The 26,237-nt window shown below is 45.1% G+C and overlaps 1 protein-coding gene across 1 annotated transcript; it reads left to right on the forward strand.

Moving 5' to 3' along the window:
• Positions 1 to 59: 59 nt before the first annotated feature.
• LOC8032705 (26S proteasome non-ATPase regulatory subunit 6) lies at positions 60 to 24,785 on the forward strand. Its single transcript, XM_029972011.4, has 8 exons — positions 60 to 290; positions 4,972 to 5,177; positions 9,631 to 9,776; positions 10,821 to 11,040; positions 16,168 to 16,276; positions 19,350 to 19,518; positions 20,123 to 20,228; positions 24,608 to 24,785. Exons 1-8 carry the CDS (start codon positions 149 to 151, stop codon positions 24,674 to 24,676), a joined length of 1,167 nt encoding a protein of 388 aa, XP_029827871.1. The 5' UTR covers positions 60 to 148; the 3' UTR covers positions 24,677 to 24,785.
• Positions 24,786 to 26,237: the final 1,452 nt, after the last annotated feature.

The following is a 26,237-nucleotide window of genomic DNA, read 5'->3' on the forward strand; positions in this document are numbered from 1 at the left end:
TTAATAAACATTGAGTTGCATTACTTGTTTGAAGTCTACAAAGCGAAGCAAAGGAAGCAAAGTGACATTCGACACTTACCGCCAGGCGTCCGCTCGAAGTTCCCTGCTCGTCGTCCACGAACAAGCCGCTGTGGGAATTCGATTCATCATGCCGCTTGAAAATTTGGAAGATGAGAGCTTAGAGAAAAATCCAAACCTCCATCTGGCGCAGATAAAGTTTCTGCTGGCCCACCACGAGCCCGGAAATGACAAGCTCAAGCAGGACCTGATGACCGCCATCACCGAGAACAGTGAGTGCTCCTTGCACGAAACGAAACATCATTGTAGCCGAGTCATCGTCTCCTTTCCCGAGGCTTTTGAGATGTTGACTTGCCGCTCTCCTATTTCGAAGTTTTTGCTGTTCAATGCCTCCACATACGTCCTTTGCGAAGTGTTTGATTCGGGAGCGAAAGAGTTCCGCGGTGTTTTGTGTAGCGCGATGTTTTGTCTGCGTGATGTTAACGTCCTAACGGTGGTGCATGGCCAGTTTGGTATCTGTCAGAACTCAGTCATGATTGTTTGCAATATCATTGGTACAATTGCTGTCCAAATTCCAAATAGATTTGGAGCTTAGAAGTGATGATCCGTAGAAAATACCCAAACTGGTGTAGATATAAAACAGGATGAATGCCATTTACCCTGTAACATCTACTCTACCTTGGAGGTTTTTCGTAAATCATTACTACTATTTTTAACATTAATATCGGGCTCTCATCCTTGTGGTATGTTCGGTTAAGGCTCGTGGCAGCTGATAAGTTGATTTTTCTCCACGAGCTCCTGCTTGTTGAGCTCTCTGCTCTGTCTGTTGCAGGTTAAAAAAAGCAGGACAAGCTCTTCCCAAAAAGCCCTCTACTCTTTCCACTTTAGCGGAACAAACGCTGGAGAGAAGGAAACTACCAATGACGATGAGCAGGGAGTTTTGTGTGAGGGGCTTGCCCTGCTATTCTAAACCTACAGCAGTCTAGTTATGGAGGGTCTGAGGATCGAAGCCTAGACCAGGGGCCCTATGTAGCGCTTTTTGGACTCCCAGGGCGACCAGGGAGAGGAAAGTGCCATCAACAACGCTCTTTGGATGTTGATTGGTGAAGTCACTGATGACAAATTTCTGCAGAAGAAAAAGTGAGCGGAAATCGGTAAGCTAAAAGATGCGTGGTGTTACTAAGATTCATTCATTCACACCTACGTTACTTCCTTCTCCCTAGTTGCCATGGAAGTCCAAAAAGCGCAACATAGGGTCCCAGGCCGATTTTTTTTAGATTTAGGTGGAGGCACCCATTTAACCAGTTTAGAGCTTCACTTATAGGGCTGTGCAACAACTTTGAATTGGAGCGTTTTTCAAGTAACTCCAACTTACTTGAACTAGTGTGACCCAAGTATAGACCTCAGCAAAAACAGCTCTCTGACCGCCCTCCGACTCGGGCGACCCCTATCAGCCAGAAAATTCTCCCACTGCCTGAACTGCGGAAACCCAATCAAGCGCGACTTCCCACCTGCATTGTGCATTCGGAGTTCGCTGGCCTGTCTCGAAAGCTTTTACTTTATTTGTCTGTTCAGGATGCTTATCCTTTCTGTGTTATCTTCCACTGCGAGAACCAGGGAATACCAGGGCTCTTAGCCTTAGTGAACAAATGGTAAGGGCGCAAATGAGCTGGTGGTGGTTAAACATTTCGACAAATACCCTGAGACTGGGACAAAAAGGGACGGACAAACACAAAGTCTCAAACGCAGCTGAATTTTATTTGACAACGAAGGGTGCTTATATAGGCGTCAAATCCTACACAAATCAAAAGAGACAAAGGAAAGAGAGGGAGAAACCTTCACAAACAAAAGAGACGAAAGAAAAAAGAGGGAGAATTGGGAAAACCCGTGCCACAAGCAGTACAACAAAAAACAAGCATTACAATAGAACTGAGAAGTTTATACAAAAACAAAAGCTAAGTAGAAGGACTAAAGTGCATTAGTCCCCAAGAGGCCCCAACACTACTACAGGTTGTTTATACAAAAGCAAAGTAGAAGGACCAAAGTGCATTAGTCCTCAAGTAGCCCCAACACTATAACAGGAAGGACGCAACGAACAAACAACCAGGAAACAACAAAGCGAAAAGACTTAAAATTGGACAAAGGCCTCAACACACCAATGGACAGGACGCGCAGACATCAAATTTGTAAAAACTTTCTTTGTTCTTTATCTATTGTGAGGGATGGCTTATTTACCGCATTCCCATGATTCATGATTGTTATAGATTCTTTTATCAAACGCTTCCGATCATCCTTTTCTGATAAGATGACTGCTGTTGAGTCCCAGTTGGGTAGACAATTATTGCATTCAACTACATGTTTTGATACCTCCGAATAGGGATCTTTGTTTTTGACACAACGTTTGTGTTCGGTGAGACGATCGTTTATACAGCGCTTGGTTTGTCCTATGTAGCATAATCCGCAATCAAATGGGATCCTGTATACTACTCCCGACACGCAACTGACCTCTTTTTCCTTGTGTTTTTTAGTGCACCCTGCTCTGGCGGAAGCAACGAAGTCAAACGATTCAGCTTGTAATCATTGCTGAAAACCGTGCTAATACCATACTTATTACCAATAGATTTAAGTATATGCGAAATCTGGTGAAAAAACGGAAGAACTACACGCTTTGTGGGTTGAAGAACACTTTGGCACTTTTTCTTGAGGGAGATGAGAGACAACAACTGATTGAACACGTAATTTTGAGAATACCCAGCGGCTTTAAAACGGTCAAACAGGCGCTTGAGAGCAGACTCAATAAAGTGGGAACATGATTTTTAGCCTGTTCGGCCTTTGCAGGGAACAAACAAAAAGAGCGAATGTCAAGCAGCCCGCGGCATACGCCATTCGACGTCCTTCGAGGATTCCGAAGATTCGGAATCCTCAATGTATTTTGAGGATTCAAAAATCACCAAAAATTTTCCGCGGCTATGTTCCCGGTTTTTGCTAAATATAGCTGATAGGGTCTGGGGTATGGGGACGGAATAGACCCATTCATTGATTTGCTTTGGTGTTGTGCAAAAAGGCATCTCTCTGCTGCCTTTTTGCATCTGCTGCCAGGGCATGACACCAATGGCGAGGTTGTCCTTTCGTGAGCGGTAGCAGGCGATACTGTGTGCCGGGCTGCAATGCTGCGCAGTTTCTTGTGGTTAACACTTTGTTTCTGGCCGGTTTTGACTTCTGGAAATCAAAACCGGCCAGAAACCTTGTCGGTTTTGACTTCCACGCTATGCGGGCAGGTCGCCGCATGGCGTGGACGGTGATGGCCTGGGGAAGAGGGGGAAAGGGAGAAGACGAAAGAGGAGAAACAGACCGACAAGGCGCGCAGGGCAGCACAAACTAGCACATCCGCGTTACGGTGATCACGTGGACTCCGTTCAGCCAACACCGGGAGGAGAAACTCATGATGTCATCGTTCAGTTTTGCTCTAAGAAGTAAAAAACAAAACGTGAGAATGACGTAGTCATGCCTCTGACGTAGTGGCTCAACGTTGGCTGCTCCAACTCCGTCGCATTGACAACGCTGACGATTGCGCCTCACGTCGCACGCTAGAGTTGGCAGATTTTGGCGACTTGGCTCACTTGAAGGTTTGCTGGCCAGTTTATTATGTAGATGGAATTAGATCGTAATATTTGACATGAGGTCTTCCTATATGATACTGAAGAGGGCTACATAGTTTTCTAAATGTCAAAAATAAAGCGGGGTTGCCCTTTAATAAGCAAATAATATACCGTCACCACATTGGGACTTCGGGACCATTCCTCGCAATCGATTCCGAGCACTCGCATGCCGATAGTGCACCTAAATCTAAAAGCCTGCCCTGTACACTCCAAAGTTTACCATTCCACAGCCCAGTGCACAATCTGTACAGTGCAGCACGCACAAGTTTTTCCTTTTACAAAGAAAGAAAGCATGTGCCATACACAAAAACGCTGCAAATGCCACCGGCCAAAAGCTCTTCTTTGGATTAGCTAATAGCCTTACATAAAGCCACTAAATGAGCTATGCTTAGAGTATCGGCACTGCGTTCCCCGATCTGCCAGTGGGCACCGCCACCTTGATAAAGCTTTAGATAACTGGCAACCATAATTTTAAGCCCCAAGACGGCTGAAGTGTCGTTACTCTGAAGTGCAAATTATTTAGTGGCTCTAGCCAGCCGTCCACATAAATCAAGAATACCACCGCCACTTCAAAGAGCCATGTTTAACTCACATTCAGTATAGCGCGTACAAAGCTTGGCTGCAGTTGCTGAACAGTTAACTCCCCGTGTAGGACACGCCCCCTGTAGGCCTCGACGACCATGGCGTCGTTCCACCCGAGCCTTCTCACAAACTGTTCGACAATTTTTAATTTAGATTTTTTTTGCTAAGTATTATAGTGTGTATGACACTCATTCATTTTAAGCTTTTTAATAGAACTTTGCAGGACAGCAGGGTTTCCAATAGTCTTTGCATCACATTTACTAGATTGGAGGTCTGAAATCGCCTTCTGCAAAATCTGGGTTGTGTGCTAGAAAGCCCCATTTTTCTGGCTACAAGAACTGCTACAAGCGACCGTTTCTTAGTTTTACCACTGCCAACCGCAGCATGTGTCTATGATGAACATTGGCGTCGCATAATCAGTACCAGATCATGTGGCCGCCTGTTCCGGCTTCGAGTTGAAGGGACGAATGCTGGTCGGTTTTCTACATCTTTTTTTTTCTGCAGCTGCCATTGCGTGGAAAGAGAAACTAATGCGTTTCTCAGTGTCTCATAGGTCATGAATGTAATTAAATCTTATCAGTATTTAATAAAAGTATGAAAATCTTCGCACTGCCTTTTTTTACCCCCTTACTTGTCTCAAGCACAGTAATAAGTAGTCCGGTGTGACTTTTAGATTCAGTCAGTTTAACATGCCTCGTTGGTGCGTTTTCAGACATGGCTCCGTTCTATGAAGAGACCTGCAACGAGCTGGGCTGGCAGATGGACAACAAGCTGCTGACGAACATGAAGGCCGCTAACGCCACACAGATCGAGAAGTTGGACTCCGCAATCGAGGACGCCGAGAAGAACCTGAGCGAGACGGAGGTCCGGGAGGCCCACCTGGTGAAGGCGGAGTACCTCAGCCGGATCGGAGACAAGGTGTGCTACTACTGAGACTGCACGAGTCACCACCGTAAAACACCGATTAAACACCCACCCACACTTGGGGCTGGGTGGAGATACGTGTATTTTAAAGCAAAAATATGGATATTCAGTTATACGATTGAGGCACCACTTGCCCCAAACTGCGCCAAAGGGCTTACCCTGCTGCATCCTGCTACGCAACTTATTAGCAGTTAAAATATAAAAGCGTGGGACCTCCTGCGAGTCCAGATTTTTATGCCAGGCTGGTGCGAATTTTTCGAGCTGTCCGTTATTGCCTCAAATAATGTACTATTTGATTTTATGTCTGAATCAAACACTGACAGTGCTTAGAAGTTCCACAACACTTCTCATGTTCGTGGTCTGTTCTGACGGGTTAGTTAGCTCTGTTGACTGTGCTTCTCAGTGAGCACTGGTGCACAGCAGCAAAGTGACAACTGCAAAGTAGGCATCCCAATTTTGTGCGTCTTGCATTGTTGCAGCGCATCCTTGTGAGAAAGCATTCCTCCAGAGTGGGATGTTACACACAGATGGGTCGAGTATATTAAAAGAAATAAAAAAAAAGTAAATTTGTGAGTGGTGACGGAACAGCTGTTCCTTGCGGTAATTGTTTTAATAAAACTGTAGCATATATGATACACTGCAATATTCTGACAAAATTTTCTTTCTTCTTTTAGTTGAAGATTTAGCAAATATGCTTGGGTAATGCGAGAAGATTTATGTGGACTGCCCTGTAGGGGGGGTTTACTTATGTATGTCAACTCTCTTTAGTTATCACCTCTTTATAGGTTCTATTTGTCTGATGGCACAGTCGTTAGAGTAAATTAAAGCTGAATAAGATAGATCAGTGGATTCAGCTGATATTTTTTTTTTTTATGAAGCATATTTATTGTTTACATTCTAATGTTTGGTATCATGAAATTCTACATATAAAATGTCATTGTTGTTCCTAATCAAATAACAAATACTTTGTTGTTTTTACCTGATTTAAGAATTATAGTTTTATTACAACCTTTCGAAATTCAACAAAATATCAGTTTGGGTGTTGAAAATTATTGTATTCCAACATTATTTCGGTGGAATATTCTTTCTGGTTTACCGTTGATTCCGTACCCAAGGTAACCATTCACAGTAGTTTATACGTCAATCAGAATAGTGCTGCCGTGTCTGGTGCTTCTACGCGGAACTAAGCAGAGTGCTTAGAAAAGGTTGCATTCAAATGGGAAGGCGAGGAGACATTGTCTTATATACACCTCTCCAGCGGCAGTCTCTAACCAGGCGATTTACAGCGCGCGTCTCTGGTTTTGAGGGTGTGGTTCAGTGCTGCCCAACTGCCCTGGGCCGTAGTTTTTCTCATCAGTGGGCTGTGCCAGCCTGCATAGGCGTAATTCCTGACACTTGTGACAGCTAAATTGCCGCGTTTTGCTCTCTTGCGTGTTTTATGGCGAATAGAATTTTGCAAGGCCTTTGAGAAAGCATTCTGTCATCCTTAGGAACAAACAAAAACAAATAAAAGATAGGTGCGTGTATGACAGAGCGAACACAACTATAGAATGTTTGTTGCTTTATTTTACTCAAACTTTTCACACCGTCGATTTTCTGTTGCGTCGACCTACATAGGTCTTAACTGTTGAAAGTATTTGATTACACGAGATGGCCCAAAAGGCATGGGTATTCCCCTCTCACAACATGGAATTCAATGAGTCTAATCAGTCGAACAGCACTTTGTATGTACCCCACGGTGCCACGTTATCCAAATAGGGTTTATTTGAGAAGGATTTCAAATAACCAGCACTCTAAGTCTACAGTGTCGACAACAGTCTCTTCACGACGATTGGATGGAATCCGAACTTGTTTTAGGGTGCGTTTTGAGGAGGGGTTGTTCTTTGCACAGTACTGAAGCAAAGAAAAACATCACCTGTTCAGCTATTTTCGCAAAGATAGATGATTGTTCTCGTAGGGTCCGCAGCAAGCCAATTTTGTCACTGCTGTCCAATTTTGTGCGGATTCATGTGTGGATCCTCAAGTGTGAACAAGTTAAAAAGAAACTCTTATAAGTTCTCTTCTGTCCATGATTGGTGGTTTTCTTCTCTCCACTCATCTCCTTTCCGGCATTTGCTGCACTAATGTGGAAAAAAATGGAGGGCTTTGTGGGAAGAACGAATTCAGCTTGGTTTTTGTTGTGATTTTTTTTTTTTTCATGATTCGGTTTCCTTTCTATAGAGGAAAAAAAGGTTTTTAGTTTATCCTAAAAACCTGACAATTCATATTTTACAGCGAATGTAATAAGATATGTAACCCTGGCAGAGCATTGCAATGCAACCACTAAATGATAGTAAATGTATATCACCATTGAGATGAAAATACATTTTTCCAATGTATCTCAATACAGAGATGCAGAACCTCATAAGTATTTCTAAGGTGCTATTGCTATACTGCGCAGACCTGTTCACGGCAAGAAGATAAACAGTAAACACTGTGGACACTTGCTACTAACCACGTTACATGGGAAAGGATACCGCAGGTCATAGAAACGGCAAATATGGGTTTCACAGTGCAGTGGGCACATATGAAATTTCTATAAATTCATGTATCGCAGAAAATGATGCCGCAAATAGGAAACACCTCAAAATCTAGTTCCATGGTGCGACAAAAACATTAGAACCCGCTGCGAAGTCACACGTCACAGGTATTGATATCTCAAATCTTGCCGTTAGTGTGATTCCTCTTGGACATCCAACAGGGATATCTGACGGGAATTGGGAAGGGATGATGATTTAGAATTCTTAATCGATCACTATTTAGCCAGAAAAGAGGATGGGTGATCTCTTGGGGGAGGGCATTTGTACGGGATTTTAGGGTAGCTTTGCGTTTGTGCAGTTTGCGCTGCATCTCTCCACATCTTTGTTATGGTCGAATCCAATCAGGAAAACAAATGCCCAACACCGCTCGCTGATGCAACAAAAGCAGCGTTTTTCCTACCAAAGCTATCTTCAACAGTTCTGTAAAGGTGTATCAAGAAGTAAGCTACGCACTTAGAATAAAACATAAATAAGGAAGTATGCTCGCATCACGTGCGTCTGTCTAAAGGTACAATCTGTATTCATTTTCATACGTAGTTACCCATTCACCGTAAACACTTATTGGAACGTGTGATTCGCTTTTTTATACCTGTACAGGAAAAGTTTTCTGTTTTGTGCGACTGGATAAGAACCGCAGTCTACGCGTGGAATTACTAGAAATATTTGAGTGGGATGTCTGGCATCATTCAGTATACAACCCCAACTCCTCCCCGCGCAACTGCCACTTCTTCGATATAGCTAAAAACAAGCTTAGTAGACAGCAATTCTAACCTGATGAGGCTGCAAAAATTGACTGCTCTCCTGAACCAGTTTAAAAAAAAAAAAAGCTAGAAAGAATTTTACCAGTATGGTAAAGCTAATCGCACATTCCGATAAGTGTTTGCTGTCTTTAGGCGACTACTTCCAAAAATTAATAAAGATTGCACTTTTAAGTGAACATTGCTGAGATGACTGTATAATTATTTTTGTGTTTCATACGAAAATGTAAGTTGCTTTTAGGTAGGCCCTCCTACTTCTTCACGACCGCGTTCTTTTGTTGCGGGTTTTCGTAACGTTCGAGCCTGTAAAGATATTCCTATACTCCGTGTCACTAGTTGTGTTCAGCGAAGGCAAAGGCAGTGCCGGGCGATGAGAGAAAAGGTTAACACCAGGAAGTCGGGATGGGAAAGGAGGGCAATGGAGGGTGAGGGGAGAAGGAGAGAGCACTAGGAACTTTAAAGAGGAGAGGAGGTTTCTCTCCTTCCCCAGCCTTTCTCCCCTTGCCTGGCATTCCCTTTGCCTGTACTGCATGCAGGTAGTGACACGGAGTATAGTGCTTACAGGCTGAATGCTTTTCTGGTGCGACTCGGCCATAATACACGGCTATTCAATAGGAAGGAGCAGATTTCTGATTTTTATTTAATAAAACACATTCTCGTCACTGGATATGGAAAGGTTCAAAAACACATTCACCTATGCCTGCTTCTCTTCAAGATCTGAAATAGTGGATTGTGAAAGCTGTAAATTGGGGAAGCTGTAGATTGGGGAAGTTGTGAATTCGATAACTAGAAGCCAAGTGACTTGCTTGTGGCGAGAAACAAACTACTGTTTTGCTGTGTGTCTCGCAACAGATAATGCTCACGTTGAGGGCAAAGAACCTTAGGGACCAGAAAATTTTAAACCTCCTTCTATCTAGTAATGTGCAGAATGCAGAATTCCCACCCTTTAGTTAGTTTGTTTTAAATAAGGAAATCCGCTTTTTAATGGCCGTGTGGAGTCAAGTCTGCTCATTATTGGAAGAACTTCTTTGAATGTGAAACCCCTTTTTAGAAGAGAGCTCTTCAGCACCGTTGAATATGGACGTTCACTTGGATGTGCTCGTCTGTCAGGAAGCGGCCCTGACGCAGTTCCGCAAAACGTACGACAAGACAGTGTCCCTGGGCCACCGGCTGGACCTGCTGTTCCACATGATCCGCATTGGCATCTTCTACCTGGACCATGACCTCATCACACGGAACATCAGCAAGGCCAAGAGGTAGACCCTGCACACAGCTGCCTTTCATTTTACTTCAGTTAAGCTCTCGGGGTTCTGGAAGCCTGATAGAAATGAGACGCAAGGGAATGTGTGCACCATGGCAGCAGTGGAACATGCGCAATTGTGGCGGCAGTCACATAGGCTGACAAAAATGGGATTCGGGGGAGTATGAACATGTATGTGCACGTGTACTCAGACTCTGAAAAGAAAACGGACGACAAACTATGGCAACGGACTTGTGTGACCGTCGTCGTGGTTGCACACCCCAGGCTAAGACATCATTCCGATGTCCCGGTTCCCAGCAACCAAATAATAAATCATTAGCAGCATCCTAGCGTGTTCTACGTTGCTCAGCGCGTTGAGCCATGCCGTACGCATTATTTAGAATAAACATTTGTTGCCGAAATCGCCGCGCAGTTTGTCGTTAAAATGTGACACCATTTTGCAGCGACTTTTACTGTCTAAGCCTTTCTTTATTGCACTACTTAGGAACTGCTGTGGAAATTTAGGAATATTTTTCGTTGACATCCATGAAATCTTCTATCACATTTGAAATGATTCACATAATTTTCTCCCCGCGGTCGAGCCTCCCGCGACCAACCAACAACTTTTGTTGTAGCATTAATACGATTCAAATGCTTCTCTCTCACTATAAGGCGCTCAGTAACTGTATTTTCCGTTCACTGACTAACTTCCGTATGTATAATCGAAATACCGTAAACTACCGCGGAAGCGCCCACTTCGTTCAAGCGCCCACTATTAACATTTCCCCCACTTGAGAATTCTGCAAATTATACAGTAAGTGCCTGATTTGACTGGACAAGTGCCCATGCCTAGACTAACCCAGTTTTTAGTGAAAGTGAGGACCCCCCTGGTATTTTACGGTAAGTATATAACAGATGCGTGTCACCTGCCTTGTTTGTTACAAACCAATTTATGCGCGGGAAAGTGCATAAGGCTTGCTGAAACATGCTGTAGAATTTAAGAAAAGGTGGTGTGTGTACTCCTTTAAACTCGGCGACTGAATCTTTCGACCGCACACAGCCTGATCGAGGAAGGCGGGGACTGGGACCGGCGCAACCGGCTCAAGGTGTACCAGGGCATGTACTGCCTGGCGGTGCGGGACTTCAAGGGCTCGGCCTCATACTTCCTGGACACGGTGTCCACCTTCACCTGCTACGAGCTCATGGACTACCAGACCTTTGTCACATACACCGTGCTCGCCAGCATCATCTCCCTGCCACGCGTGGAGCTCAGGGAGAAGGTAAGTCCGCGCTCCTTTAGGAGGTCCTATTATTTCTTCGAAACACGTTTCTTGGAAACCCGTTTCATGGACAACTTTTCCTGGACACACGTTTTGTTGACATTGTATGTTTTGTGGAAGCACGTTTCGTGGACACATGCTCCTGCGACGTTTCATCGGCAACACATTTTTTCTTTACTGCGGCGTGTTTCATTTAGGCGCGGTTCACTGATGCGTGTTTACTCAAGCCTCAGTCCCGTCTCGCATCCGCTTTGGTTTTTGTCAACTGGCTGGCTGCAGTGATACATACAGCGGAATGTTTTATACAGCCAGTTCCCAGATCCCTTGCGGCGTAGCTGACATCTCGCTTCGGCCAGCCTTTGGTGCATTATGGTGTGAGGTATGATCTTTCTAAGTGCTCTCTTTTTTTTTTTTGCGGTTAACTGTGTTGTGAGAAGCAACAGAGTTTGGTACCTTATGACGGTAAAGGATTACCAGTTTGACACACTGGTATGCCGGTGAACGGCCGAAAACAAAGGCAGAGATACCGTATTTTCACGTGTATTACCCGCCCCTGCATATAACCAGCACCCCCAACTTACGACTGTTAGAAAAAGAAAATAAAGACCTCGCACATTACTCGCATAATTACCCACGAAAAGTAATGTCAAAGTCACCAAAAATAGCACCTTTATTGGAACATTACTCATCGCTGCAGTCACTGCAGCTATCAGTTGAAGCATCTTCATTGTCCCAGAGAGCATCGTCATGCATGCCGTCCAGGCGATTACTGATACAGCACTTCCTAAAACTCTTGCGAATCATCTCTGCAGGAATCGCCTTCTACGCACTGATAATCCACTTGCAAAGTACTGCTATGTCAGGTTTGCGGATCTGGCCCGGCCGCGTAAGGCCGTACTGCTCCTCGGCAATCCACTCTGTGTACATGCGCTTCACGTGCGCCTTAACTTGTTCAAGCAAACATCCATCGGCTGAAGCATGGATGTCTTATCCCGCCTGGGATCATGACAAGGTATGTCATCCGCAAGACGGGTCTTCACTTCCTCGGTGTTGTGGCCCCGGAACGTGTCCAGCACTAGCATAGACCTCCGCGCTAACATCGCACCCGGCCTGTTTTTCCATGCGGTTTTCAACCAGTCAACGACAAGATGACTGTTCATCCAGGAGTTGTCCTCCGTACGCACAACTATCCGGGAGGGAAAATCAGTGGGAAGCATCTTGCACTTAAAGATCACGTACGGCCGTAGCTTCGTGCCATCTGCTAATGCGCACAACATCACTGTGCAGCGCGTTTCGTGTTACCGCCCGTCAAAATGCTTACCGACTTGGAGCCCTTTTTTTTTAAGAGTTGTGTCCAGTGGCATTTCGAAGTATATGAGAGTTTGGTCCGCATTACCAATCTACGAGTACAAATACTCATGTCGCTTTCGGAGCCCGATCACGTAGCACTGGAAGTTCACTAACTTCTCGTAGGTGTCAGGAAGTCGTTGACATAAGGTCGTCTGCCTCCGGGTGGAAAATCCTTGGCGTTTCATGAATTGATGAAACTGCCTGCGGTTGGCACGAAACTGGTCGCGCGGTATGCAGTCTTCTCTTGCCGGCGTCATACTTCGATCTGGGCTATCCCTGTTGATATGGTGTGGCCGCGGCCTCTTTTTTCCTCAATGAATTCCACCAGCTTGGCTTCAATCTGGGGGTCGGCTCCAGTCTTGGGACCGCGGAAGGACCTGCAGTCACGGCTTGCACTTTGAAGATTCTGCTTCTTTGCTCTCTACCTGCGTATACAGGATTCGTTGACATCATACTTTTGGCCTGCTGCACCGTTCCCGATCTCTTCGACAACGCTGATTATTTTGAGTTTCTGCTCCGCCATAATGGACTGCCGCCGAGCACAGCTCATGTCGAACGGAACGGGACGATTAAGATGGCAAGATTGACGTAGATAGCTTCGTTCTTCCTTTGTGGGTGTGTGGCCAGTGCAGCGTTTTGGCGCGCAGACAATGCAAAGATAGCAACTCCAAAAAAGAAAATAAACTTAGGAGAGACGGGAGAGAGTACCTAGGAAGCAGCGGCTAAGAGGGATTCTGGGGAATTTACGTCCCTACAGACCATGCGGCTTGGCGCGTACTGCCTTGAAGCCATACTCGCGTCCAAATTCGCGTATTACCTGCACCCCTACTTTGTCTTGGATCTTTTTAAATTTTGATGCGGGTAATACGCGAAAAAATATGGTATGTGAGCCTTCTCTGCATCATTCTCCCCAGGGTTCGTGGAATAGTCTGATGAGCAGGTTTTGTCTTGTAAAACTACAGTTTGCTCCGATCCAATTGAATTCAGTGTAAAACTAGTTTCAGTATCTCATGTGGGAGATGCCCTGCCTTTTATCAGTTTAATAAATACCATAAAGTACTGAGCATGCACCCTCACTTGAGTTAGCGCCCTCCCACATTTTCCGGGAATTTCCCATTTCTGTACACAAGCAAGCAAGCTTCCCCCCCCCCTTTTCCCGCTGCCACCCGTCCCGAAGGCATTCCTTTTCTTTTAGCTTTCTTTCGGGCTTTTTGGCTGACGCTGTCGCAGGGACTGGATTCTAATATGGAATCCAGTCCAATCAAAGGGGTTACTTTGAGAACTCACCACCAGCCATCACCACCATTTCCTTAGTAGTTTGCATTGGGAGCGGTTGTCTTTGTTCACCATGCATTCATATGCGGTGCAAAAGTTATGGATTGGCATCGGAAGAATAGCGAAACCATCCACCTGACCTTTCACCATTTCAAGTGGAACCGTAAGACGGTCCGTGAGTGGGACAAGAAATATTAACTTTTGCTGCAATAAAACTTCGGGGAGTCAAAGGTTCGACGCAAATTAAGCAATAGTGCCCCCGTCTTCAGCGAAGAAGTTGACGACACCTTGTATGAGTTCTTAGAGCGCAAAAGGAACTCTGGATGTGCGGTGAGCAAGAAGCTATTGTCCGAAGAAGCTGCCAAGATTGAGAACAACTTGCTGCTGTCTGACATCGGTGCCATTGTCCCTGAGGACCCCAATGAGCTACAGATTGAGGGCCTGGACCTCATCTTTGGATCCGATTTTGAGGAATCGTTTTGTGTCTTTGATAGCAACCGAGGGGAATGCCAGTATTTCCGTTTTCCAGGTTGAATATTCATTGAATTGTTCGCAAAAAACGTCAACAATGCAGGCTATAATGCTTTTTTTTTAGAGCGGAGCTGTTAAGGGCTAGGTTCTACAGGATCGTGTCCGGTACCAAAGAAATGTCGACACAAGCCTACACAAACTTTTGGGCAGTTACCGCCATCTATAAGTGACGGCGGTAACCAGGCAACGAGTCTGGTTACCGCCGTCGCTCATAGATGGTGGCAACGTTTCCAGCTATCCAGAGCCGTATACGGGGAGAGTTTGGTCAGTCTTATGATCTCGCCGCCGTAACGCTCTACTCCCGGGTGAGCCGATCAGCACGCGGCGCAGAGCGAGAGGCATGAGCGCATGCGCGTGAACTCCCGGCTGCTCTCAGCTGAGTGGGGAGGGCCGCCATTTTCGTTCATTCTCCCGGCGGAATGCGTGGGATCGGCATCTAAATCTTGATTATTTCCTTTTATATCGCTGGCTCTGGCAAGAAAATGACATGCTGTTATTCCTCGGTGGGTTAAAAAGCTAATAAATGAAGATATTTCGGCGTATGGCCACAAACTTTTATTCAGGCGAAAAAGAAGTCTGCCTGTAGCAGACGGCACGTAGCCTCAGCAGTGCTCTTCTCCAACCAGTCTCTCCGACAGCGTTGCGAAAAAATGGCGGTCGTATCTTCTCTGCTCCCTTCTTTCTCTCTCGCTCCTTCGGCGCTCTCCTCCCTTTCATTTACTTTTCTCCTCTTCGGCGCCTTCGTCGCCACACCCACTGGCCAAACTCTCCCAATATGCGGCTCTGCAGCTATCGTAGAAGAATAGATGGGCGAGTTGGTGGGAATTCATCATAGAAAACAGCGAGAAAAATGGACCAAAACAAAGAAGAAGCACACATGACGAGCGCAGTGCACGTCAAGTGTGTTCCTTCGTCCTCGTCTGTTTTGCGTGCTGTTTCCTACGCTCTTAACAGTTTCGGTTTGGACTTACGATGGGTCGGCCGCGTGCTCTTTCCTTGGGAAAAGAAGACCGGGTGCGGAAGTAGCGACAACGTACGCAGTTGTGCAGTTGGTCCGCAATCGCCATGTGCGTCAAGCGCTTAAAATTTTCTTGCGAAAGAAAAGCAGATCACTCGCCTGGAAAGCCACTTCCGAGAACAGAAGCTACAGCTCCGCTGCCCTTCCTTCTTACCAAAGTGGAAAGGCTGAAACTTTTTTTTTTTTTTACTTTTTATGGTTGCCACTTTGTGGCCGCCATCTTGAACTTTGTGCCTGACCCGAATAAGGGCCTCTTCCATATGTAGTCGAATTATCTCAAAATGTTTTGGGAGGGGGGGGGGGGGGGGGGGGGGACAGTTGCTTGGTACTTTACAGTAGGTTGTTGCTGAATAGTATTTTGGGATGGCAAAGATCTGTGCATGGCAACAGGCAAATTTTTTAGTGTCACTCTTACAAGTCTGAACAGGCTTGTGGAGTCATTTAAAAACTACTTGATGTTGTCAGTGTGCTACTTTTTATTTTGACTGCATAAAATGATGTACATTATTCGGATTTGTTAATTGTAGCCACTTCAGCACCAGCCAAGCCATTTAGTTGAAAGAACCAGAGATGGGTGGTACAATAAACTCTCGCACACCACCTTGGCGAGAAAGGTACCGATTTATTTTGCCTCGCATCAGGGTAATGTATATCCCTGCTTGTAAATAATTTTCATCAGTCTATTAGCCTTCGTCACCTCATTGGTACCTTTATGAGCGTACTTTAAACTGAGATACGTCGAGACTGGCATCTGCATACGACCCCATTCCTTGGAGGTTGGGTAAGGTTGTCTGCCGTAAATTTCGGTCAACCTGCACCGTGTCAATGGGTCGAGTGAACGACTGGGGCTCCTAGGGGCCCCTAAAGGTCTGAGAATGGTCTCAGCCGCACTCCTCTCTCCTCTTTGGAATTTCAATAAGCGTGTTCTGAATCAGTCGGTCAATCCGTTGCAGGTTGTGCAGGGCTCGGAGATTCTGGAGGTGCTTCACGGGGCTCCTGACATCAGCGAGTACCTGTTCTCCCTGTACCGCTGCCAGTACGCCCTTTTCTTCAGGAAGCTGGGTGAGTGGCCTTTCCTCTATACTTCCTTTCACCCTTAGGAGGACCTCAAAGGATGCTACGAGCCAACCCAATGCCATGCGGGTGTCACTTGTCCTTCGGGAGGTGTGCAGCAACCAATAGCGATGCCAATTGGCTTCGATGGCTCGAAGGGTCCGCTGCGATGCATCGTAAGGAGAAGCAGGGTGTAGCCAGGACCCAGTTTCACCTCACCGCCGACGGCATTGCAATCAAGACTGGTTATTGCAGAGTCGGACGTAATCAAGCATCGTTTTGCTACACTCCCCAGTTTGCTCTGTCTGAACACACTGGCCCCCCTTGGCCTAAAGAAACGCTTTGAAAGATTAGACCTGGGCAAATGAAACTTTCGACCGAAGCTAGAGGGTTTAAATGGGGTCACATCGTTCCCTAGTTAGGTATGGGGCTAGCTGTGCTGGGGAAGGGCAGACCCTAAACTTTTGCCATCCCAAACATTCTGCTGCCCGCACTGCCGATTGGGATGTTGGGCCATGCATACCATCCAGGTACAGTCATGTCTAGCTAATATGGACACCCCGCATTATAGACGGAAATTTTCGGGGACCGATCTTTCGCCATGTAATTCTGCCTCGTTAATATGGAAACCTGCAGTCCGGACTATGGACAGCTATTTTAAATACGAATTGGGTAAGTATGGGCATTTTTGTCTCGTTATTAGATCTAAAAACACTCTTAAGATATAATGAACCCAGGAGGTCGCAGTGTGCGCCTGGTTGTTTGTTGCTGGCCTCGCAATAAGAGCTGCTCACCAAAAGATGGATCTTTTTTTTTTTTTTTCTATTTACGAAAAATGGGCCATTACTGCTTGCAGCCTATTGTTGCTTGAGATTGTGTATGACCTACATCCAAGAACAAAAAAAGAATGAACCCTTAAGCAGCCTGGCCCCTTCAATGTAGAACTCGTCACTGTTTGGGGAACGGGAGAAAAGCTCTGGACGCACGGAGTTAATTTCTCCTAGATAAGGCTATGACGAGGGTTGGGCGGAATTCTTGTCCTTGAAGTGGCTCATGGCAGTAGCTTCCTCAGATCATAAGCCTGTCATTGGCATAAAAGGCAAAGCCGAACGCTTTTCTGGTCGCTTGGAGGGTAGAGTAGACAACGTTCAGCAATAACCAGAAGTGGTCAGAGACCATGACAAATGAAACTTAAACAAACAGTGCTATGTGCTTAACTAAAAAAAAAAAAAAAAATGTAAGTTTTTTTTAGTTTAGCAGAAAGAATGATAAAAGAAAGTCTAAAGAAAACTCTGCGCTGACAACTGTAGCTGATGAAGAAGATGAGAGACCAGTCGTAACACGTGCAGCTCAGTGCGGTTTGGAAACAGCTGTCGCTTACCTTGAGCAGGAAGGACATGGAGAGAGCACACTTCAAGTAGCAGCCGTGTTGCGCTTTCTGGACAGAAAAATAAGCTCAAAAGTGTCGGCATAAAAAAAAAAAAAGTTTTTGTGTTTAGCTAAATAAATTATGTTTCTTGTTGTTACTAGGCTTTTTGTGACTTTTGTCCCCGATCAGTTATTATAGACGACTCGCACTATGGGCGATTTTTCTGGGAAACTGAGGCATTCATATTATTGAGACATGACTGTACATTGTTCCATTTGTGCAGGTGTTCTCAAACCTTTCAGTCTTGTGGATTGCCTATATATTCGGAATGATAGTTAAAGGGATACCTCGGCGACTTTTTGAGTTACCCCAACTAATTATATTTCCGGAATGCCCGGCCTTTACCTTTTCCAATATGCTATTTAGTATAGCGAAATTCAGACTAGTTATTGTAAAATCGAGAAGTGAAGACGACACCGAAACCAGCAATTAAATGTACCCATACTTTTCAATGCTGTGACATGAGGGGAAGGCAGGCTTGGAGGTCTAATGGGTAGTCTAGAAATGGACTGTGCCGAGCATTTGTTTCCTGCTACTGCGCAGATGCTGGAGCGAGCTTACGAAGCATTCATCTGGCACCATGAAACTGTTTGTAATCAGTTGGGAACAGTGTACAGCCCGAAGAGTGAACCCCTGCCTTCCCCTGATGTCACTTTTTCATTGTTGCCAATATAGACTTTCAGTTTGAAAAACACTGTGAGGACCAAAATTGTAAATTCAATAAGCTTGTGAAAAAAACTAATTTTGGCCCAATATTTGGGTTGCTATTTCAATGATGTTTTCTTTATCTGTTCAGCAAATTTCCACGCCTGTCGGACACTAGAAAGACAATGCTGGAGTACCCTTTTAAAGGGAAGCTGAAGCGGTTTTGTATTTGAGGAAACACTCTTAAATTGCCTTCATTTGACCTCCAGGATCTTGAATACAAAAATGATTTTTTTTAATTTGGCACGTGGAGGCTGCAAAAATTTATTTCCAAAAGTACCGTTGAAGGCCCTCCTTTTTGCAGTGAGACGTCACATAAGTTTTCAGGATCCTTCAGCGCCTGTCAAAGCTATGCATCTTCACTCTTGCTATTTTTAAAAAGGACAGAAAAAGACGTTACGACTGGTTCCAGTGCGGAGGAACGTACCCGGCAAGCATGCAACGCACGTGCGGCCCTCGAGCGACATGCGTGTGGCGGCCGAAAGATTCTCTTATGACATAACGATTGGTCGGAAGTTTTTCGTGTTTTCTTACGTTAGGTACATCTTCGGGGAAAACTAATGTGATATTCAGATTCACGGGATAAAACTATGTTAGAATCAGCCTCTATTTCATGTTCTGAAAAAAGTGTTTCAGCTTCTCTTTAAGGAACCTATCTGCATTGAAGCAATAAAGCAGTGGAGACACTTGTAGACATTGTAAGCAAGAATGCAGATAATAGGGAACGTTTGACCCATAGGTATACACCAACAAAGGATTCAGATTTCCTAAAACCGTGTTTAAAAATCAAAATGCAGTTCACTTGGGGGCAGGAACGGTCAAGGATATTCAAGAGCTCGATCAGTTATTGGGGATACTTTGTGGATCCCGTGGGTTCCTAGGAACACTGTCAGAGAACCCACGCAGTAGGGCAGTGAAAAGTAATCACCTCCCTGTTCCCCGTGGCAGCCCACGTGGAGCGTCTGCTGAAGCGGGACCGCCTGTGCGCCCCCCACTACCGGTTCTATGTGCGGGAAATGCGCATCCTGGCCTACTCGCAGCTGCTGGAGTCCTACCGCAGCCTCACCCTGCAGTACATGGCCGACGCCTTTGGGGTGACCGTGTCCTTCATTGACCAGTGAGTCTGCAACTTTCCCCATTCTTTTGTTAGTCTTTCTTCGGCTCTGACAGCGAGTCTTTGGGGTCGTCAACCAATAGGCCCATTTCTTTCGGCCAAACTGCACGTAGCGTCTGGAAGACGCGATCATAAAAGTGATGCAATAGTGTTGGCTGGCGTCCACCAGTCATGACGATTTAATTCTGACGTAAAGTGGCGCTGCGTCGACCTTCGGCATGTTTGCCACTTGAGGCATGTGGTAGGTCCACTGTCGATGACATAATGGAGACGGCTCGTCTTCTGGGTAGTATTAGCACTAAAATAATGCAAAAGTGAGTTAATTTCTCGTTATATTCAATTCTGGTATTCCCATGTTTAGTATGGGTGATTCTGACTGCATGCTAAGGGGCCCTTTTTGTTGTGCGTGTCCTTGGCCAACAGATTTTAAATAACGAAGCCACAGTGCTGAATTTTGAACGTCTCCTAAAGGTGCGAATGCGGGGTACGTATTGGTCACGAGCACTGCACGAGAGGGGTTGCCCTTTTGCTGCTCCAGAGCTGTTCCGTCTGCCACACTGGCGCCGCCGCGGCGCACACCGACCAGTGTTGTCCGTTCTCGTTGCAGGGAACTCGCCCGGTTCATAGCTGCGGGGCGGCTCCACTGCAAAATCGACAAGGTGGGAGAGGTGGTAGAGACCAACCGTCCCGACAGCAAGAACTACCAATACCAGGTGAGTAAGGACTCAGGAAAAGGGTCGTGTAACATTCCTCGGATTGGGATGACGCTTCGCTTTAATTGCAAGAACGACTCCGTGTTTTTTTCAGTTGCGTGTGGCTTGCGTGTAGGCTTGCGACGAAGCTGTTTGGAAGATTACAAGCATTCTCAGTAATGCTGCATGCACTGGGAAGATAGGGTTAAGCTTACGGGACTGCAAAGGCAACAAGTGCGAGCTAGTGTACATACCATTTTTTTTTAAACCTGCCTTTTTAGTTCTAGCACACAATCCCAAGAGTTGCAACGATCTCTACAGGGGCGTCTGCGAACACGTTGGTGAAGCCACCAACGATAACTTCGATTTGCGGGCGTTCCCGTTCTTGCTCCTGCCATGATACTGCGGTCGTAGACCTTGTGTGTGGTCAAAGTAAACTTGAAGAGAGGTCAGGAGGCACCCAGGGAAATATCGACGTCTGCAGAGACACGAAACGTCCTACGGCTGATTTGGAACAAAGTGGAGTGTAGCGGTGGTGACAGTGCTCTTGCGATGCCTAAAGTACCTTGAGGTTTGATGCCGGGAAAAAATTAGCAACAAACTCCACTTATTGCTTTTTTTACAGCGGAGCTGTTAAGGGCTAGGATCCCCAGGATCGTGTCCGGTACGAAACAAATGTCGACACAAAACTCTTGACAGCTACCGCCATCTATGAGCGATGGCAGCAACCAGACAACCGGTTAGCCAGCCTCGCTCATAGATGGCAGCCACCTTTCCAGCCTTTCCACTCTGAATTTCACCAGAATGGAAAGGCTGAATTTCTCTAGGCGTCGTTCTCGAGATCGTCCTATAAGTCATCCTTGAGGTCGTCCTGGACGTCATCCTTGAGGTCGTCCAGGAGGTTGTCCTCGAGGTCTTCTTAGAAGTCATCCTTGAGGTTGTCCCAGAAATCGTTCTTGAGGTCGTCCTTGATGTCGTCCCTGAAACCGTCCTTGGCGTCGTCCTCGAGATCGTCCGAAACATCGTTCCACAGGTCGTCCTAGACGTCGTCTCTGAGGTCATCCTCAAGGTCGCCCTAGAAGTCCTCCTAGACGTTGTCCTAGACATTGTCCTTTAGGCATCGTCCTTGAGGTCGTTTAAGAAGTCGTCCTTGAGGTCATCCAAGAAGTCATCCTTGAGGTTGTCCCATCATAGTACAGCTTCGCTGGTCTTCCCTTCTTTACATGAGTGGAAAGGTTGTTTTTCTTTTTTTTCACCTAAGTAAAAGTTTTGCAAATTGTTCATCACCAAAATTTGTTTTTATTAAATATATGTTTTGAGTTTTTTGCAGTGTTCCCATCCAGTTTCGAGGCTTCTGTCACTGTTTCTTTGGCTCTCACTTTTCTTGAATTACAGCTTATATTAAATTTTTGCCCTCACATTGACTGTTATTACGAGGGACTATTATGTAGTACTATTGAGTGTTTGGCTCATAGTTATGTGTCAATCAATCACTTAGATCTTTTAAGGTAGTCCCTAATCAGGGAAGAACATTTTACATAGAACAGAGTTGCCCTAGGATATTTTGGGAGTTTAAGGAACCGTCGAGGGTGCTGTGGAGCACCCCTGTTTTTCTAGGCACCCAGTTTTAGAATCCAAACTATACAGGGTGTCTCAAAGCATGGGCCATTCCTGCAGAAAGTATTCGTCGCACAGGAAAAGGCTAGTGTCGTGTTGGGCTCTTCTGCCAAAGAGCCCATTTGGGAAAATTAACAAGGTGCTGTATAATTAGTTTATTAATGAATTTCGAGTAATTAACTTTTAATAAATGTAAATATATTGTTTCAATTGGAAACTCGCTGACGATCATTGAAAACCACTAAGTCAACCCATTTTAAAAAGATTACGGTAAGCATGGGCATTCCAAAATAATGTTCAGTTTGGACATGTTCCTAGGTTTCGGTTTTCTGCCGGAGTGCATCTTTGCGCTCCGACACCAACCCTATGTCAAATACATTGTTGACTTGTCATCCCAATGTAGGTATCGGACTTTCTAAGGCCGCGGTTAATGAATATAGATGGAAACAAACTTCACGAATTGAGCTGGCTTTTCGTTTAATCATGGTGCAGTTAGTGAAAAGCTTGGAGGAACTATTTAATTTGAAAATGTTTGCCACAAACTACTATTTACCTCAAATTCAAAATGCACTACTATTTGTATGTGCCAGTCAGCTTTCCAACTTTTTTGCACTGCATTGTCAAGGCTAGATTAGTTTCGGGTATCGGAACGTGGATGTGGGCGACAAGGGGAAGGGGGAGGAGGGGGGATATTGCCTTTTTTTTTCTGAACATTTTATTACAGTTGTTTGAAATGCTTGTCCATGGCCGAGACGCACAGCTACCGCCTTGTCTCTATCACAGGAGGAAACAAACAGTGGCACACATGTGTTGCGGGCTCTTGGGGCAAAGATGCATCCCAATAAGAAACCAAAGCCTAGAGGCACGTCCAAATTGAGTGTTTTTTTTGGAATGCCATAAAACACTACATGCCCGGTTGTTGAACTGCCGCGCCATTTGCGCTAAACTGCACCAGAATGAATAACCTGCTACATGCTGCTCCAAAGGCGGCTGTACTTGTGGACAATTTGCACCATGTCTGCACCAAAAAGAAGCTGGTCTTGAAAAGGAAACGAAGTGTCTGGCACGTGGCATTGTTGGCAATGCTACTAAAAATTTAGTACTTCTTTTTTTTCCTAAGTATTTTTTATAAAGAGTAGGGTTGTTCAAATTCTCAAATAGTGGTTTCAAATAGTATGTTATTTGATATTCGCTTCAAAATGAACTGTGAAATTCATACTTTTTGAAGCGTTGAGTGCGCTTGTCCTCAAGCACCGGTGCACTGTGGAGAGGCAGTACGTGCTGAGTTGACATCGTGATCTCGCGATTCACTTCGCTGTAGCCATGTGTTTAGGCGAAAAATACACCTTCAAAGCGGTATGGTGCACGCGTACACCTAATCTAAAAAAAAAACAAAAAAGACGTACAGGAAACATTATGCTTGTTGATATTTACATGGGAGTTAACTGTTGCTATAATGCGAGGGTATATGACAGGCAGCGATGTTCTACAAACCTGTATTCAGAAGATTTATGAATTCCGTCAATTAGGTATGCCTGGGATCCTTTATAGGTTTAATTTTATGTCAGATCTGTTGTTTACTTTCCATCCAAATGTAGGTGTAGGACTTTCTGAGGTTACAGTTTATAAATATAGCTAGATTAAATTTAACAGAACTCATAAGTGGGTTATTAGAAGCTTAGGAGCAACCTTAGTGCATCCAGCTTAATTTTATTTAAGTATGGTGTAACAGTAGTGGAAGGCTTGGAGAAAGGTGCAGCAACAATTCAAAAATATTTGGTCAAAGCGACTATCCACTTTGAATTTGTTTCGAACCCAAAATCTATTATTTGCACATGCCTAACGAAGAGTTGTCGTTTTTTGTGCAAACAGTGCTCACATTGATCGCAATAAATAGCCAGCGCTGTTCATTGCAATCGGTTAGAGTAGCGATGTGCTCCGCTTAGCTGCTGTATGAACAGTAGCTGGCGGAATACAAACGAGAGCAGCGTGAGGCACATTCTGCAAAAAAGTGTCCGTTTGATGTCGAACTCGGGACAGTTACATCATCGTGATACAAAACCTACAATTAAAGTAGCCAAAGGCATCTTTTTACATCAAACACAGACCGAAGACGCGATCGGTGCTCTTAATAGGTTAATTGAGACATCTGCAAAATTGCCCGCATATAATTGTTCAACAAGTAGGTAAATATCTGTAGCGGCCAGTTCCCTTGTAGGTATGACACTTTACGTCCCCTAACATTTCAACTGAAGTTTTTTCCACGGGCTATTTATCAAAGAGATTGTATGAAAATTTGTGACATGAAAACTAAAAACTGTCTGCTCCAAAAGTAGAAATCTCCGCTCCCAAACCCGTTGTTCCCTGCTACAAGAGCTGCTCCAAATCACTTGTTAGTTCCACCACTGCATGTCTTATATCTCTAAAATCAGTTGATTCAGTGGTTTTCGATGATGGACAGCAAGTTTTTAATTGATGCCATACTTTAAATTTACTGAGTAAAAAATTCATTATTCGAAAATAATTTATAAACAAATTATACCAAACATTATTCATTTTCCTTAAGGGGCCCTTTGGCAGAGACCAATACGACATCAATTTTATTTTTCCTTGCGTTGTGCACTTTTTTGCAGGAATGATTTGGCCTGCGTTTTGAGAAAAACCCTGTAATCAATGTAATAATTTGTAGTGTAATAAATTTGGGTAGTTTATTTCATTTTTTTTTTTTTTCTGGCATGGCTTTTTTCAATGAGCTGATGCTCTTTTCCCTATGTTTCTTCTAGGCGTGCATCAAGCAGGGTGACATCCTGCTTAACAGAATACAGAAGCTGAGCCGCGTCATCAACATCTGAGAGGCCTCTTTGCCCGCGCGCCTCCACAAAGTGCCAGCCCCCTTTCGTTTCTTCGACTGCGAGACTAGGAGCCTTCTCTTTTGATGAAATAAACACTCAAAACTCGGAAGCTGTCCACTTTAGTCACTAATTATTTTATCATGTTTAACTGGTTTGTGGCTCTTTTGCCAAATCAGAGACAATTGCAGTAATGGAAGTGCCGCACCATTTGTGCCAAATTGCACCATGAACCAAAACCTGCTGCATCTTGTGCCAAAATGCAACTTTTGCTAAGAATTGTGCCACACCTGTGCCGAAATGGCTTTAAGGAACATGAATACTTTATTATTGGTCGACTTTAATATTTAGAGAAGTACCTAGAATATGAAAAAAATTGTACAAATATAAATTTTACAGCCTCGCTACTCACCGTGTAGTTTGTTTTGTCTTAGGTCAGAGCACAGTCAAAGGCTCAGACACATACAACCACAAACACACATACTAAAAGTGCAAGTCATGGAACATTGGCTGCACTTGATTGGGTTAGCGATGAAAGAGCATGTACAGGGATATGACAAACGCCATGATGATGTCGCAGTTTGATGCTGCGAATCAACCGGCCAGAGCCGTTGTTGCAACCACTCTTGCAGTCTGATCGACGACATCGTCTGGAACTAAAAGTCCCGAGAAAAGTTTGTAAAACTGTAGGATTGGCCGATCTTAGCTACTGGGATAAAACAGAACCAAGGTCTTGTACTCCTGATAAGATCACTTGATTACAGTCAAATTTCGATATATCGAACACGGATATATAGAATTATTGCCTATATCGAACGCTTTCTATATCACGCGGAAAATCGCATGCATTTTTTTATTTCGAACAGGTTGGGCATAAAATGGATATATCGAACTCCGCCACCCCAAACAGCCCGCGCTCTTTTGACAGGCGGCGAGCTTTCCCGCAACACACTCGAAGATAGCGGTGGCGCCAATGGGCGCTTCCGACTAGAGTTCCTGTATAGGCTCCCTACGGTTGGTAGCTAGCTATACAGGAACTCTACTTCCGACTGCCTACACACATGCCGAGGGCGCCATTTAAACGTAGCGGCGCGCGCACGCCGCTACCTGGATAGTTCGTCGCAACGTCAACGACGCACTGCATTTTCCGCACCGACTCCTCGTCCTCGGTGTTATCGGTAGTGGTACGCGTGTGATCGTAGTTCTTTCGTGTGTCGTGTTGCCTTGCGTGAGTGATTGCTCCAAACGCTAAAAAACGGACGTCCCTGACATTTGCTGCAAAACTGGAAGCTATCCAGCGGGTTGAGAATGGAGGAAAAAAGTCGAGCGTCGCCGAAGCTTTAGGCCTACCAAAAGCACTTTGAGTTCTCTACTGAAAAACAAGAGTGACATAAAGGCCAAGGCAGAACAGAACCAGCACTCAGGCGCGCGGCGTGTACGCAAAGCTGCCTTTGAAGATGTTGAGAAGTCGCAAGGGCCCAGAATATTCCTGTATCCGGACCGATGTTACAACAGAAGGCCAAGACCTTTGCATTCATTCTCGGCGCCGAGAGCTTCAATGCCA

Source organism: Ixodes scapularis, unplaced genomic scaffold, assembly GCF_016920785.2.
Source record: "Ixodes scapularis isolate PalLabHiFi unplaced genomic scaffold, ASM1692078v2 PGA_scaffold2__306_contigs__length_199485367, whole genome shotgun sequence".
In the NCBI taxonomy this organism is placed as follows: domain Eukaryota; kingdom Metazoa; phylum Arthropoda; class Arachnida; order Ixodida; family Ixodidae; genus Ixodes; species Ixodes scapularis.